We start from the raw sequence: 14,379 nt of genomic DNA, 5'->3' as shown, positions 1-14,379 counted from the left end.
CTCGTTGTATGTTGGTGCTTTGAAGACTGTGAGAACGATGTCTTTTATATGTACATAGTATTTGTGGACTGATTAAACAATTTTCAGCAGAATTCAAGTTAGCGCGCATGCCCAGTTGCATGATAACATCGGGTGTTTTCCTTGAGCTCTATGTTAATCAGCACAACCTATTCTACCAGAGCACCGGTTGCCTATGGAAAAGTGATTATTTTACAAATCATGGCGGTCTGAGAAATGACACTGGTTTGTTGTGAAGAGATTTGCAATTGCCGTGATTCCACCCAATCATGAAGGGCCTTAGAATGACTATAGTCTGTGACTAGGTGGGTGTCTCCGACGATGAGAAAATGAGAAATGGGTTTCTTTGCTGAACTTTCTTTGCGGTATAATATGACCCGAAGAATTTCCAATTTTGACTGGCACACACGGCACATCCTATCTTTGTTGGCCAGTAAAGTAGTCCCGAAGGCGGTGCTCAGAAGCTAGACTATTAAGTTATATTCAGGGAATAGCGACTCTGCAAAGGCAATGTATATATCTTCAGAAATGGATGAGAAATATAGCAAGAAGTAATTTTGACGGGGATGATGAGGCAAGTATATGTATGAAATTAGACGTGTTAGCAGGACCCAGTATGGCTTTGTACTCTGCAACACTTTCAACTTTGCCAAAGTAATAGGACAAGAATGATTATCGTGGATGTGTCAGCGACAATGGTGATGGTTTCATGACCATTTTTTGGCTTCATTGTGCAGCATCATATGATGGCTAATACCTACAGAGGGTTGCACAACAAGCCCAAGAAGACTTATGTTCCATTCTCCATAGTATGTCATGAAGCCGTACTTCGGCAGGAATCGGGAACTGTGACTTATTTGCATCAGTCACGGTACACTCCGTCGTAGCTGTAGGGTTTTGTTAGACTATGTGTCATGCGACAGAATGTACAGTGAAAGTGCGTGTAAGTCATGATGCATGATTCCTGCCGAAGGTTCATTACTTCAGATCAAGATCTCAAACTTCCTACCATCAAAAATATTATTTTGGCTGTATTCGTGTCCTGACAGAGAGGCACTAAAATGTTTACCGCTTGCCATGCCAGTTAATATTCGTTAAGTACCCACGCCAATTAAGTATTCGTAAGATGCCTTATCCAGACATGCGGGAAGTAACAAAGGGTAAATTTGGATAAAAAGGTGGAGCTGGAAGACAGTGGAGAAAGGATGGAGGAAGAGAGGAAGACTGAGATCAGAGATCAGAACTGAAACAGATGCACAAGAAGACTGGAACCTGAAAGTGACTACGCAACAAAGTAACCGTCGTCCAACCATCTCCTGACAACAGAACAGAACCTCGCAAGATTCCACTCGTCCATGCTACATCCCCATCATTTATTTCCTGTCTACAGGTACCTAAATGCTTACACCGAAGCTCAGTGTTTAAAAGTTCTCGATTTAGATTTCAATATATTAAATCTTTTCATATCGCATGCAAATCGTGATTTCCAGTCTTCCAGTTTTTGACCAGGGAGGTACCTCTTGCATTTTGCCAAACGAGACTGCTCGACAAAAATTGAACTTTCCCCATTGAAATTCCCCATTTAAATTCCATCAAATTACCATTTCCCCGGGTTAAGATGTTTTTTGAATAATCAAGGAACAGTATTGGAAGTAATATCTCCACAAAATCCCTCGCGTGACGTATTGGTACACAGAAAAGCTATAGGGCCCACGTCAATGCTTCCTGCGTCAATTACAAACCTGAGGGATGGGGTGGTGTTTTCCATGATTTGATACCGATATCGTTTGGAAATGTTCCCTGATTAAGCGTTTGAAACAGCATTTTCCTATAATTATCTAGATTATCGTTACTAAGTTTACTGTGAAAAATGCACCGTTTTTGTGTACATTTCAATTCTGGTTCAGTCCTGAACTCACTTCTCAACAATAATGCTGTGTACTCCTGCACAAGCTGAGTTAACAAGCTGAATACTGTATACATTAACAAGCATGCTTTGGGGATTGCAATAAGAAACTATACATGACATTGAAAATCACAGGGAAAAAATCAACAAAAGCCACAGCTACTGGTCCTTTTATTTTCAATGTACAAAGTAGAATTTTATCAAACTCGGTTTTCGCGGAAACTTTGAACTTTTCAAGGTTTTCCTTATTACATCTATCATTACGTGTCCTTTGGCGGCACAATGATGACGTTCCGGCACGTAGTAAAAGTATTGGTAGAATACTCAAATCACAGCTATCCGCCCAAACATGTTTCTGAATTGCTTTGAAGTCGCATAAGCCACTGACCGATATAGGTTATTGTAATTGCACAAATTGCTCACAACGATAAAGTACCTTGTGGCACGCCAGTATCACCCCATCAATACGGCATCGCCAGCCGGTCTTTATTAAATATTCTCTCGTACTACTCTAGCTTTCCGCGTTGTAATTACCGCACCTTCCAGTAATTCAACGATGGCAATGATAACAAAGAATACAATCTTCATAATAATAGTAATGACGGATGATAGCGGTGATGGCTGCAGGATCCGCCAATTATGAGTCATGCACTTCGCTTGTGCACATGTCCTCCAACAAGGAAGCTTGTCTTGTAAGTTGTAGTGAGTGATTGAACCTCTACCGCAATAGTTTTAAATGTGTCTGTATGATATTAGAAGACAAATGACAATCGACCAATTAACTATTACGGCGGGGGTGGCTTGGGGTCAATGCAGGATGCAAAGACTGAGAGGGGCCACGATACATGTACGTCATCGATTGGAAAATTTAGAAATCCAACCAGTGATATATTTTCCAATTTACATGTTAATCATTCGACTGTTCCAAGAATTAAGTCGACAATATCTAGGGCACATTCTAATATTTAGACACCGTGTGCACTCCAGGCAATCCTTAGTTTCGTCAACTTGTGATTGGTGAAGGAATTATCCGAGATGGACATTATGTCTCGACTTCCCATCCACCCCAAAACATAGAATTTATCTTATATTAACAATCGGGTAGCCCTATGGAACAAGACTTTCTAGCTGTGACGACTGTGCTTCACAAATCAGGGTAATGCAGTGTAAATTTTCTTTTTAGAGCCTTTCCAGTGTACTTGCTAGGGGATAAACTGCAATTTCACAACAACTTTCCGAAGTCGAATTATGAACAGCTCATTATACCATTATCTTGATTAAATCCATTTCATCGTGTACGTATTCGGTTTATAAGGTTGTGCATTATCTATTCAGTTATTCCCGGAATGCGACGATTCAAATTTCCCACGGCGACTACGAAGTTTAGTGTCATAATACGCGAACCCTTTCAGTGCGTACTTTTATGGGTACAAATTTTTAATGATCATGCAATTTTCTTTTTAATGTAGACTGTAACTTTTTTCTTTTGGAAAGATTATGCACAGAGTTGGTTTGTAAAGGTCACAGCATATTGAGTAAGCTTTGCAAATCAAATCTGTAATTCAAAAGTGTTGTCCGTCTACTTCACACGTTAAAGCATGACGCTTTTTCGAAGGCACGTTTGACTGAAGTTAGGCCGAACGTAAGGAAATAGTGTGACTTGTCCTTTATGGCATCAGCAAAGGTCCCATGGCTTGTATGTTGTTGTGATTAAGAATGGAGATTTTCTTAAATCTTAGTTCACGACAATTTGAAAAAAGGTTTTAGGGAACCTTCATTGTTAACGCAGGGGGAGTGGCAGTGGAATTTAGGAAAGTTTACGTAAGAAATGTGAAAGTTAACCCCCTCAGAGTATTCATTCTAAAATATGACCCCTTTAATTCATCAATTGTAAAATGTGACACCCCGGTCAAAGTCATTGACATAACTTCGTACTGTGGACAATGCCTATAACTTTTTACGATTTTTCAGAATTTTGCTCTGTCACGATAGTTAACGCCAGTTTTGTTCTGTTCCCTGCAGAATCATGTTGCTAATAGAATTCTATTTATATTGTTCGCTGAATTCATACAGAATAAACTGTATTCTATTCATTTTTTGTTTACCCCTCCTCAAACCAAATGAGGGCTCCCTGGTGTGGTTTTTGATGAAACCAAGTATTCTTTGATACGCCCATACATGAGAACACTACTGCTAGATTTTGTCCGGTCTATACGCTTGAGGTAAAAAAAAATTAATGTCACAATGAGAGTTAGACAGCTGGTTTGATTAGACCCAAATCAAGGAATCCACTGATCTGAAATGTTTTCATAATACATGCCAATGAGCTAGCCTTTCACTACACATTTTTTCTGTACCAGACTAGACATATTCTACCGGTTACGCTTTGAATTCTGAAAGACTGGATGAAAGCAGAAATATCGCAGAGTTTTGTTCGTTTGTATTTTGAGTTAGCAGCGTTCAGAATGAAAATAGACATAGACAATCGGGTTCCATGTTTTATCAAATAATCTAAAGATTAGTCGTTATATCATCATTATCTGTAAATCCATTTTGTGAAGCCTCGTTGCCTTGGCATAGCAGGACAGTCTCATCGTCTGATTGATAAAATTTTAAACATGTGAAACCATAGACAGTGGAACAGAAGATTACGCTCCGCTGTCTGTGGTGAAATCTACTACGACTTTGTCATTGAGAGATGATCCGTATCCAGGCCATCACATTAATAAGGGTCTGGTCAGTTTCTTCAGCCTAGGGGCGGTGGGTCCATGGGGGTCACCCTGTTATTGACTTTGGCGATGGGGGTCACCATGTGTTTGAAATGCTCAAGGGGGCAGTGTTTTTTTGAATCACAATATGGGCTCATACTTGCCTAAAATACATCGTACCAGCCACGAATTGCATTATTCATTCCGAAAGTTGGAATAGGGGAGTCACCCTGTTTTTGAAAGTTGGAATGGGGGGGTCAGCCACTTTTTGATATCCGCAAAAAAAATATCAACCCCCCCCCCCCAGGGGGGGGGAGAAACTGACCTATCACATCACCCGCTCCAGGGTTATTATAAAACCACGTCAGTTATGGATGATGCCGTTCACTATATTTATGAAAAATGTACGTTCAAGGAATTGTGTGAATGTTTGCATGTATCTGTTTATTGCTGGAAGTCTCTGAACTAAAATAAGATGTTGATGAAGATAGATACACCGTGTCGAGAAGAGTAGCTTTCATTCCTTATGATTTACAGGGACTTTCCGTTGACACACACCGCATAGATTACCTGCACAAATTCGTTAGCGAGAATTCCTATTTGAAATGTTTTCTGCAGATTCATGTAACGCCTTCCATCGCTACTCCGATTACTTTAAAGGGAGGCGGTCGTCGGAACTGCGCTCAAAGGTCGCTAGGGACCCCTGCAACCGATGTGAACACTGCATCCAAGGTACGTTAGCAATTGATGAAAGTTAAAACATATTTGTCATGATGTACATCGTAAAATTTAAATGCTGCAGCTGTGTTGACATGATGCTTTTGTATGAAATGCACGAAATACATTGTTTGTACACAAAGCAAGTCGCACATGCGCAATTCCGACGACCGATTCCTTTAAATCTGAAGTTGGCCTGCTAGATCTGAAACGTGACACAAGTCATTTCTTAAAGTCTTCCGGGTTGATATTCGTAACTCGTGGTAGGGAAGACTGACAGATTCAACCTCAACTAGGTACGAGAAGTGTTTAAAAATCGATTGATGATGGTAGGTTTGCTTTTTAAATGTTTGCTGTTCAAAAAGTCTTGTCAGTAGTTTAAATTTTCGACAACCTACTTGATTGATAGTGATCAGTGGAAGTTCAAACCATGATGTCGTCACATCCGATTGTCGCACTTCAAAATAGTCGTTTGGAAGGGAGGGGGGGGGGGGGTTGAGGTAAAATGCAATGAGCTCTGTTTGTCATATGCATTTTGTTTATCAACGGTTCCAGAGGCGAGCTGAATCAGTATCACGACATGGTTTCTGAATCAGACTCGGCATACTGTCTTCCAAAATCGACCTAAAATCACACAAAATATGCGGTTTGGCACAGATGTGAAACGGCAAATGAAAACTGAATTGGAAAAGGGACCATAATTGCCTTCTGCCGTGTAAATATTTCGCGCTTTGAGAGCAAAATCATAGAAGTGACACAATGGTACGCGGGCAACAGACAATGCAGATCAGGCTCCCTATGCTCTACCAGGCACGACGCGTCAAAATGCATTTCAGCCTATACATGTGTTTCTGTGTCAGTTGTAAAAAACGGTGCACGAAGCTTCAGGACTCCGTCTGTACAGTGTGCTTTCGATACAAGCATTCTTCACTTTTTTTAGGCTAGTTAAATTTTGTTCCGACTTCGCATTACGTTTTGAATAAGAGGCACCGTGGCGGGACTCGAAACTACCGCGCAAACGAAATACTGGTAAAAAACTTGTTTTCCAACGAGTGCCTATCGGTCATCCCCATCGCTTTACTACTCTTCCATGTGCGTGCAGCTTAATCAAACTGGCCTCAATCTGACATTCAAAGCTGGGGTTTACAAAAAATAATTTCTCTTCCTAGCCATATATATTCTGACTCAGTTTTTTTTTACAATCGTGTTCTGGCCTAGTGCTTGTTGGGGCCTTCAAGTTGTTAGTCCCTGGGTTTGGAGAAGAATCACAGTCTTACTTTCTCGAAAATCGAATACTTTATTTTTTTCCGCTAGAGTTAACACAGGGATGGCGGCCAAGTATCAAAATTCAAATATGACTAAAATGTTAGGCATTTTGTTTCTCTATTACCAAATATTACACCGAATTTTTATTTTTGATTAGGTAAGAGAATGGTTGAAAGATTCATTAGAAAAGTTTGAGCAAAATTTAGTCTTTCACTTTTGAGGGGTGTACTACCTTATAGCCTAGAATCCTATTCGTCCGCTTGCCTGCGTGGGTCGGAGGTTCGGAGGCAAGCGGACGAATAGGATTCTAGGCTAACTACCTTAAGAATAGCTTCCATTGCCATATATATATATATATGTGTGTGTGTATACAGATGACATATGAACGCTAAAATCAGGTTATCACACTCTTTACCAGTCCTAGTATCTGTCCCCCAGATGCATTCAACTTTCACATTTTGCCAAAATCTATTAAATAGCAATGCCGGCAACCATACTAACCCTGTCGGCCCTGACTTTCTGCAACATTCATGAATTATCCGTAATTTTTGAAGGTATAAAGGCAATTATGTTACCAGAAAGTCAAACGAGGAGAACTGGAAAACATGAAGGATAAACAGCACACTGACAATAAAGACACGCTTTGGTTGAAATCACTCAAAACTTTTACTAATATTAGCACCGTTGTGAGATGACAAAATTCAAACACCGACATCAGATGAAGTCTGCTGATAGTACAAAACACTGGTTTTAAAGAAAACTGGGTAGAGAGTAATTTACTTGGATCATTGAAATATCACCTTGCTAAGTACAGGAGAGTTACAGGCTGTCACTTTCACATTTTCTCCCTAACCCCCCCCCCCCTCCCTCCTTTCACCTCGAGAAAACAGCAGGGCATGAAGGAGAAGAGATCACTGTGGTTGTAACACTAAGCGAAACACAGTCACAATCAGTGTTGCACTGAGAATATCAGATGCGTGTAGTTTGTACGTGTCCACAGATCAGTGACTAGTTTAGCAAAAACCTCTCAGTGACAATGCAAAATCTCTAAATCTCACTTACATGTAGCCTAATCACAAAATTTCCTTTAACACTATGAATGTTTTAAGATAGTTTAAGAATACATATTTAGCAAGCATCCTACAGCCACTGTTACACTGCTCAATTTAAACCAAGTGTAATTTAATAAAAGAGCAATGGGTGGTTCCTAGAAGATGGCAACATCATCAATGCTTCTGTGCATTGATTTGTAAGTTCTGTCAGTTATGAGGTCGACCTGCTTTATAAATAGGCATATCGTGTTTACACATATTCATGAATTTAAACCATACAGTTACAAAACATATGTTCGTGCACTTGACATACACATAGTTTGGTGCTGAAGTCAAAGTTTTCTTGCGGATTCAAGGGAGTGTGAATGGTTTATTTCAGTCTTGAGCAAAGAATGATCAAATTATCGAGACATACACTGTTTCAGGGTATGGCGAGTCAAACTTATGAACAAATGTTTCGTTTTGGTTCTATCTCACTGCATTTCCGTGTTCTGTGGACTGCACCATGCATTGACACTCAGACAACTCAGCTATAGCCAACATGGCCTGTGAATACATGATAAGTTTATGCTGCTGACAATATGAATGGAGGCTGTGTAAATAAATCATTCTTGACAACATCAATGCACACTGCACGACTACATGATGATCAGTGTGGTTAACCAGGGCTAGGAAACATACAAAGTGCATGATTTGGGAACCACACTATACAGTGGATTGCATTGAACCGTTAGCAATACAAGACAATCTAATCTAAATTGGGGAGTTGCCAACACTGTCATGCGTAACTATCGTCTAGCAGTCCACCACAACCAAACATACACAAACACTCCATGCAAAGAATACATTCTGAACATGATGTGTTGTTTTCATTACTCATGACCTCCTTCCAGACAATGTTTCAACTTTCACAGATATGATTTCTTTGTTATTCACTGATGTTACCGCCCAGGAGACAATTACGTCTGAGTGTTATTAACTCCCAAATTGAGACAGTACATATAATTCTTGTTCCCGTATTGCCAACCGTTCACCACAAACCACTGTAAAGTTTCTGCTGATATGATTGCGACAGTAAACACAGGGTAACTAAAGTGATTTGGATTCAACATGACAAGATTTTCCAATTCCTTAAAGTGACATAATCTTTTTGCAAAATCTTTTGAACCTGTTATTTCAATATCAACAATCAATCTTTGGTCTTGAGATTGTTCATGATTCTTGCCAAATCGATGTTGATGGCTTTTCCACAGAGTTTTGAGTTAGCATTCCAAAGAGTGATCGTTCATCACTGGCATTTATTTAATCTGAGATGGGGAGTATACAAATGCCTTCCCAACCAAGGAAGAGGTAAGCATTGCACTTGGTGCTGGCATGCACCTTGCATCTTATAGACATCCTGGATCAGTATCAGTCACGCAAACAACACACTTTATGAGTGCTTCTGCTGAAAATCTGACTGGCCTTGAACTTTGGATTCTAAGTTTGCTCCCTAAAACTACTCTCTCTTTCTCTCAATGTTGCACGACCCTCCCATGATTTCAAGGTCAAATAGTATTGAAACCAAAATAAAATCTATAAAAAATGTTGCAAAAAGACAATACAACTTACTCTGAGTCAAAGTAAGAAAACGATACTGAAAAGTATAAAAGTAACTTTTGTCCCTTTTCTGTTGGCTACTACAATTTCAGGACATTGCAATGATCACACATTAGAAACACATATGAAAGGAACTGCTAGACGCACACAAATTACTGTTTCAAGTGTTTAGTTTCATGTATTTGAGTTCAAAAAAGGCAAGATAAAAGTAATACTGTAGGATTTGAAGCACCTTCCCTTTTACTGCAGTCAGTTTTTACTCTTTTTCCGCTATCATGGCAAAACATCCTATTAACCTCTTTTCCTATCAGACGGAAAGACGTGTTAATTAGGACTTTTTCTTACATATGGAGTAACAGGCAGTAGCTGTAATTTTGAAAATATTGTCACTATTTTTTTATCTAAAACATACTGGTACATTTTCTTGTTCTCCTTGCTCATATCTGCTGCAATACACAGTTGCCTTGCTGACAGAATACGCTATGTAAGATATGCACTCAACATGTTTTCCATGAATAAACAAAATCATCTTTCACAGTTTGGGAGGGAACTTACAAAAACACAAATGACAGCCATGATGGCAGTGAACACTGCAATATGAGATGTAATGTTGAAATACTGAGAGAGGTACATAAACAGTCAGATCAAGGATCACAGATCATATGTGTAAACTTCAAAAAAAAATAGAAAAAGCAGCAATGTTTTCATATTGTAACACCAAGAAGTACTATCATCAGAAACATTCTACAAGTTTAATTAATCTACAGTAAAAGAACTAATCTACAGTAAAAGAACTAATCTACAGTAAAAGAACTAACAGTAATCCTTTCATCTCCAGGTTTGCAAACATTACAATTTGCATGGTTAGAAAAACTGACTTCGCCAGAAACCTTGAGCTGCTGTATCTACTGTTCAACCTTTCAGATCCTGTGGCAAGACTCCTGTTTGATGTTAGGTAATTCTTGCCTGGAAAGATTTGTTTTTATACCACAACTAGGTCTGGCCAGTCTGAGAATAACTCTTGCCAGACACTGTCTACCATTTGGCCAAGATACTGTCAAATACTCAAACCTGCCAACCAAGCATCTATCAATTCTGCAAATTCAATTAGCATCTTAATGACCAATCAAGGCTTGTCCTACACCAAAACCAGGGCCTCCATAGCTTACTTCCCACATTGGTAAACCAAACACTGCCTAATTGGCTCATCCCTAACAACCCTATACTTCACCAAGAGCTGCACTGGCCAATCCCTTACAGCAAGCCCAAGAACTACTGGGGTTACTATATGGTTAAATGACAAGAAAAAATGGCCAGACATACAGAAAGACTAGAAGTAATTTCACAGTCTATTTTACTGATAGTGCTTGCAGCTCCAGTAAAAAGCAGAACACTAGAGGTGCATGGCCACAGATGTTTAATACTGTTGATCATGTTGCAACGTAAGACCATAAACCAACCACCACTCCTAGCATGGCAATAACATCCAACACACCATTCATTTTTTGAAAACATCAAGTGTACCATTTACATGTAGCTTTGTCATTTGAAGTTAACATCGGAACACATTTTGGTTTTCGCACATTAGGAATAAGGAATAAAATTTTAAAATTTGAATCAGTGTTGTTCACAAACTAGAACAGACACAGATCAACAGCAACATCTGCTGCGGCCAGAGACACCTAGTCCCTTATCAGGCTGTACCAAGGCACTAACATAAAGCCAATCCTCTGAATTATATTTTGCAGATCAACAACTTCCTAGATCAGACACACTCCAGAGACAGATTCACGAAATATCATGGTTACCAAAGAATCACTGAAACATCCACCTGGTTCATCCAAAGTATAGGTGAACTCTGGTAGATTGAACAAAGTTCAAACGCCTAAAATCAAAAGGAGTTTGAAACTTTACCGTTATTGTTTGAGTTGTACGTTATAGCTTGTTCATCTTGACATAGACAACATGTACTTTGCAGAACCGATAAATATAGGCATTTTATCCAGAACAGCCCATGCTGTTTTGTGCTGACTTGGGCAGACGAATCAATCCCTAAAGACCAGAGCAGAGTCTTAAAAAAGAAAATTTCATGGACCCTAGCATCAAACACAATGTGCCTCAAAATACAAAATCTTTTCTTGACTCTCAGGGTCTGGCACTAAATTTCTAGAAATGTTTGTGCGTCAGAATATGAAAACTTCTGTGCGAAAGTGAACATTTAGTGCAAAAGCAGCATGCAATATTGGTTTGTAGGCAACAGTGACAAAATAGTGCCAGATACACTGCTGACAAAGTAAAGAAAATATCTGATGACTTGTATGAAGAACCATGCTGAAAATTTTCTGTCCAATCCACAATTCTATGCCAAGACATTTACTACCAGAATTGATGTACCTCAATAACCTTTGTATGAACTCTTCCCAGACCTTATTATTCATACATGCTCTCCCATGTACCACTGAACGATGGAAAGGTATAACATTTTGGACAATCACTGACCAGCAACCCAATATCAATGCTCAGCGCAATCATTCCCAGGTCATACTTAGCTGTCAGAAAAGTATTCAAAGCTATGGTGCAAGGTCCTCTATGAGTGCTTGTAAAAGTCTTTCAGAACCACAAGGCAATGGAATCCTGCCAAGTTCTGGTAACTCACAATTAAATTTATTAAGTATGGCACTGTGGTTCCCCCTGTAAGGATGACAAGGGATGGCACTGTTGCACCCTCTGTTAGGGTGAAGGGAAATGGAAAATGAAAGTTTTGTCACTATTGCTGGCTTGAATTTGTCAAATGATCCCATTAACATATATTCATGTGCATGGGCCTCCACTGCAAGACCCCTCAGCTAGAGTGTTATTGCAACGAAGTGAACAGGATCCACTAGCTTCTTCAGGGACTGGCCTGTCAAGGAGAAAAAAGAAAAAAAAATTCAATTATTACTATAGTGCAATATTCTTTACTTGCGCTAGGTGGATGAATTTAATGCTTTCATCTTTGAAGTTCACCAGCTCTTTCAATCTTTATCCTGCCAAGTTCACACATCACCAACAGGTAAAATTGGTTAAAACAAGTTAGGCATAACATGTCCCGCATGTTGCATTGGAACAAAGAGTTGAATATTTGAAGGCTCCTGAATACCTAAGATACTGTAAACATGGTTTTTCGTGACCACATCTGATGTAGCATACCTGCAAAGTAGGTGAAACTACGTCTAGACTTGGCTCAATACCTCTTTTCACTGACTTGGCAGACAGGGAAGTGATACTGTCTGGCAGGATTAGGGTTAAAAGTTCATGGAAAGTTCAGTTTAATGTGTCGATTTCCGTCAGTCATTACTGTAACTTTTGATTTTGTCAATAGGCTGTTCATAATTTTACAGTGGGTTTCAATTTGGTTCCACAACTCTGCAAGTGAGACAGATATGTTGTATGTACAATATAAACGATTAGCTTGGGTGTCACCACACATTTCAAAGTCACTGACTCATTGATTAGTTAGAGCATGGAGGTAGGAAGAGAAGGAGCCTGCACGAGAAATAAATGGATTAACCACCATTGTATAATGCCCAGATAATCCTGTTATCTCCTTTCTTATCCTCGCTTTAGCCGGTCCTGCAAGGCCGCCTAGTCACATAACTGTCAAATTTAATGAGTTCGAAATATTTTTTATCGTGGATTTGAATCGAATGCGTAGACTAAAAATACTGTGATGGCACATGCGCAGTTGATGCTTTTGAACACAAGAGGTTATGTAACTCGTCGGAGGACCAGATTCAGATCAGCCGGACACATAAAAACTCGAGTACGGAAACATTTGTTCGTCTCTACAGCTTATTTACAAGTCACACTACTTATACTCTTTTCGGGGGTTTCCGCAAATTTCCGCAAAAAACGTCGACATTGTTTTGAAAGAACGTAATCTTGGGTTGTTGATAGTCATATCAGGTTGACGTTGCGACGCGTTGCGTTTCTGTAATTGAAGTCAGAATTTCAGTCACTTTGCCGACCGGGTTCAGTGATTAGCATAATGTGGCATCGGGAGTCTGTGTTACGTCCATGCTGATAGTAAGTCGCTATGGTACCTATCTTATTTATCGTTTATTAAACATTGCAACTTTGTAGATACTACTACATCCATGTCGTATTGACGATAGGGTATTGTTATCAGTACATAATTTCTCCGTGCCGTTGAACCATGGATTGCTAAAACTTTAAAGGTCAAACTAGCTGTGTCCGTAGTCAAACTGGCCACTCTTGCTAATTTGTTTCCAGTGTTTCGTGTCATTTCCTTCAAATTCAGAATACTTAAAAGTTTAAAATTAAGAAAAATCGTCGATCAGATCGCCCACTTCACTGATTCAGTCATCACATGTCTGTTCGCGGAAGACGCTATACTTGTATTAGCGCATGCGTACTTTCTTTCCGACTATTCCCGAAGAACATCGAACCGTATCCGAACCGGCATAATCCATTTATGGGATTACCCGGGCAGATGCGTCATTGTTTGCTTAGCAAACAAGCGGCATGTCTCATCTCCCTCAAAGGAGACAATAGACGTGCAGGCTCCTTCTCTTCCTACCTCCATGGTTAGAGTAAACCAGCATGGGGCATAGACTGATAGCTGAACAGTTGGTTGCATTTAATCTACAATGTAGCTGTTTTCAGTAACAATTACAGCTGAAAGTTAGAAGATGTTTGCTGAAGCTCAAACTGTCTCACATACAGAGTTGTAGCACTGAATTGAAACCCACTGTATCTACCTGTGCATGAAAAGGAACAGAACGAACTCCTATGAGTGAACTGCTCATTGTTGAAAAATACAGAGTGGACCTACGTTTCCACACAGCTTCATTGGTTAAGACATGAACGCTTCTGACAAAGCCCTGTGGTGTTGACCAATCACGTTGTATCTTCTGACAAAGATATCTTCCTGGGTTCCACTGATTGCTGTAAATGACAGGGGATTCGCTAAGTGTTGGGAAATCATCTCAATTTTTCAAAACCTATCGCTGGTTGAGGATTATGGGCATCACTAAGAAACTTTTGGCACATCAGGATGACGTAACTTTGATATCGAAATGAGATAAAACTATCATTTATTACAAAACTGAGC

General features: G+C 39.6%; 1 protein-coding gene across 1 annotated transcript in view; it reads right to left on the bottom strand.

Annotated features, from left to right (window-relative positions):
- Nucleotides 1-9,424: 9,424 nt before the first annotated feature.
- The window catches only part of LOC139138243 (DDB1- and CUL4-associated factor 15-like), a 29,076-nt gene continuing 24,121 nt past the window's right edge, over nt 9,425-14,379 (bottom strand). The window contains exons 12-13 of the mRNA XM_070706549.1: nt 14,101-14,213; nt 9,425-12,168 (exon numbers count right to left, since the gene is read on the bottom strand). Coding sequence (XP_070562650.1) covers nt 12,113-12,168; nt 14,101-14,213 — 169 coding nt within the window. The 3' untranslated portion in view covers nt 9,425-12,112. The remainder of the gene's footprint in view (nt 12,169-14,100; nt 14,214-14,379) is intronic.

Source organism: Ptychodera flava, chromosome 8 (assembly GCF_041260155.1).
Source record: "Ptychodera flava strain L36383 chromosome 8, AS_Pfla_20210202, whole genome shotgun sequence".
In the NCBI taxonomy this organism is placed as follows: Eukaryota; Metazoa; Hemichordata; class Enteropneusta; family Ptychoderidae; genus Ptychodera; species Ptychodera flava.
This window is presented reverse-complemented; position numbering and strand designations above follow the sequence as displayed.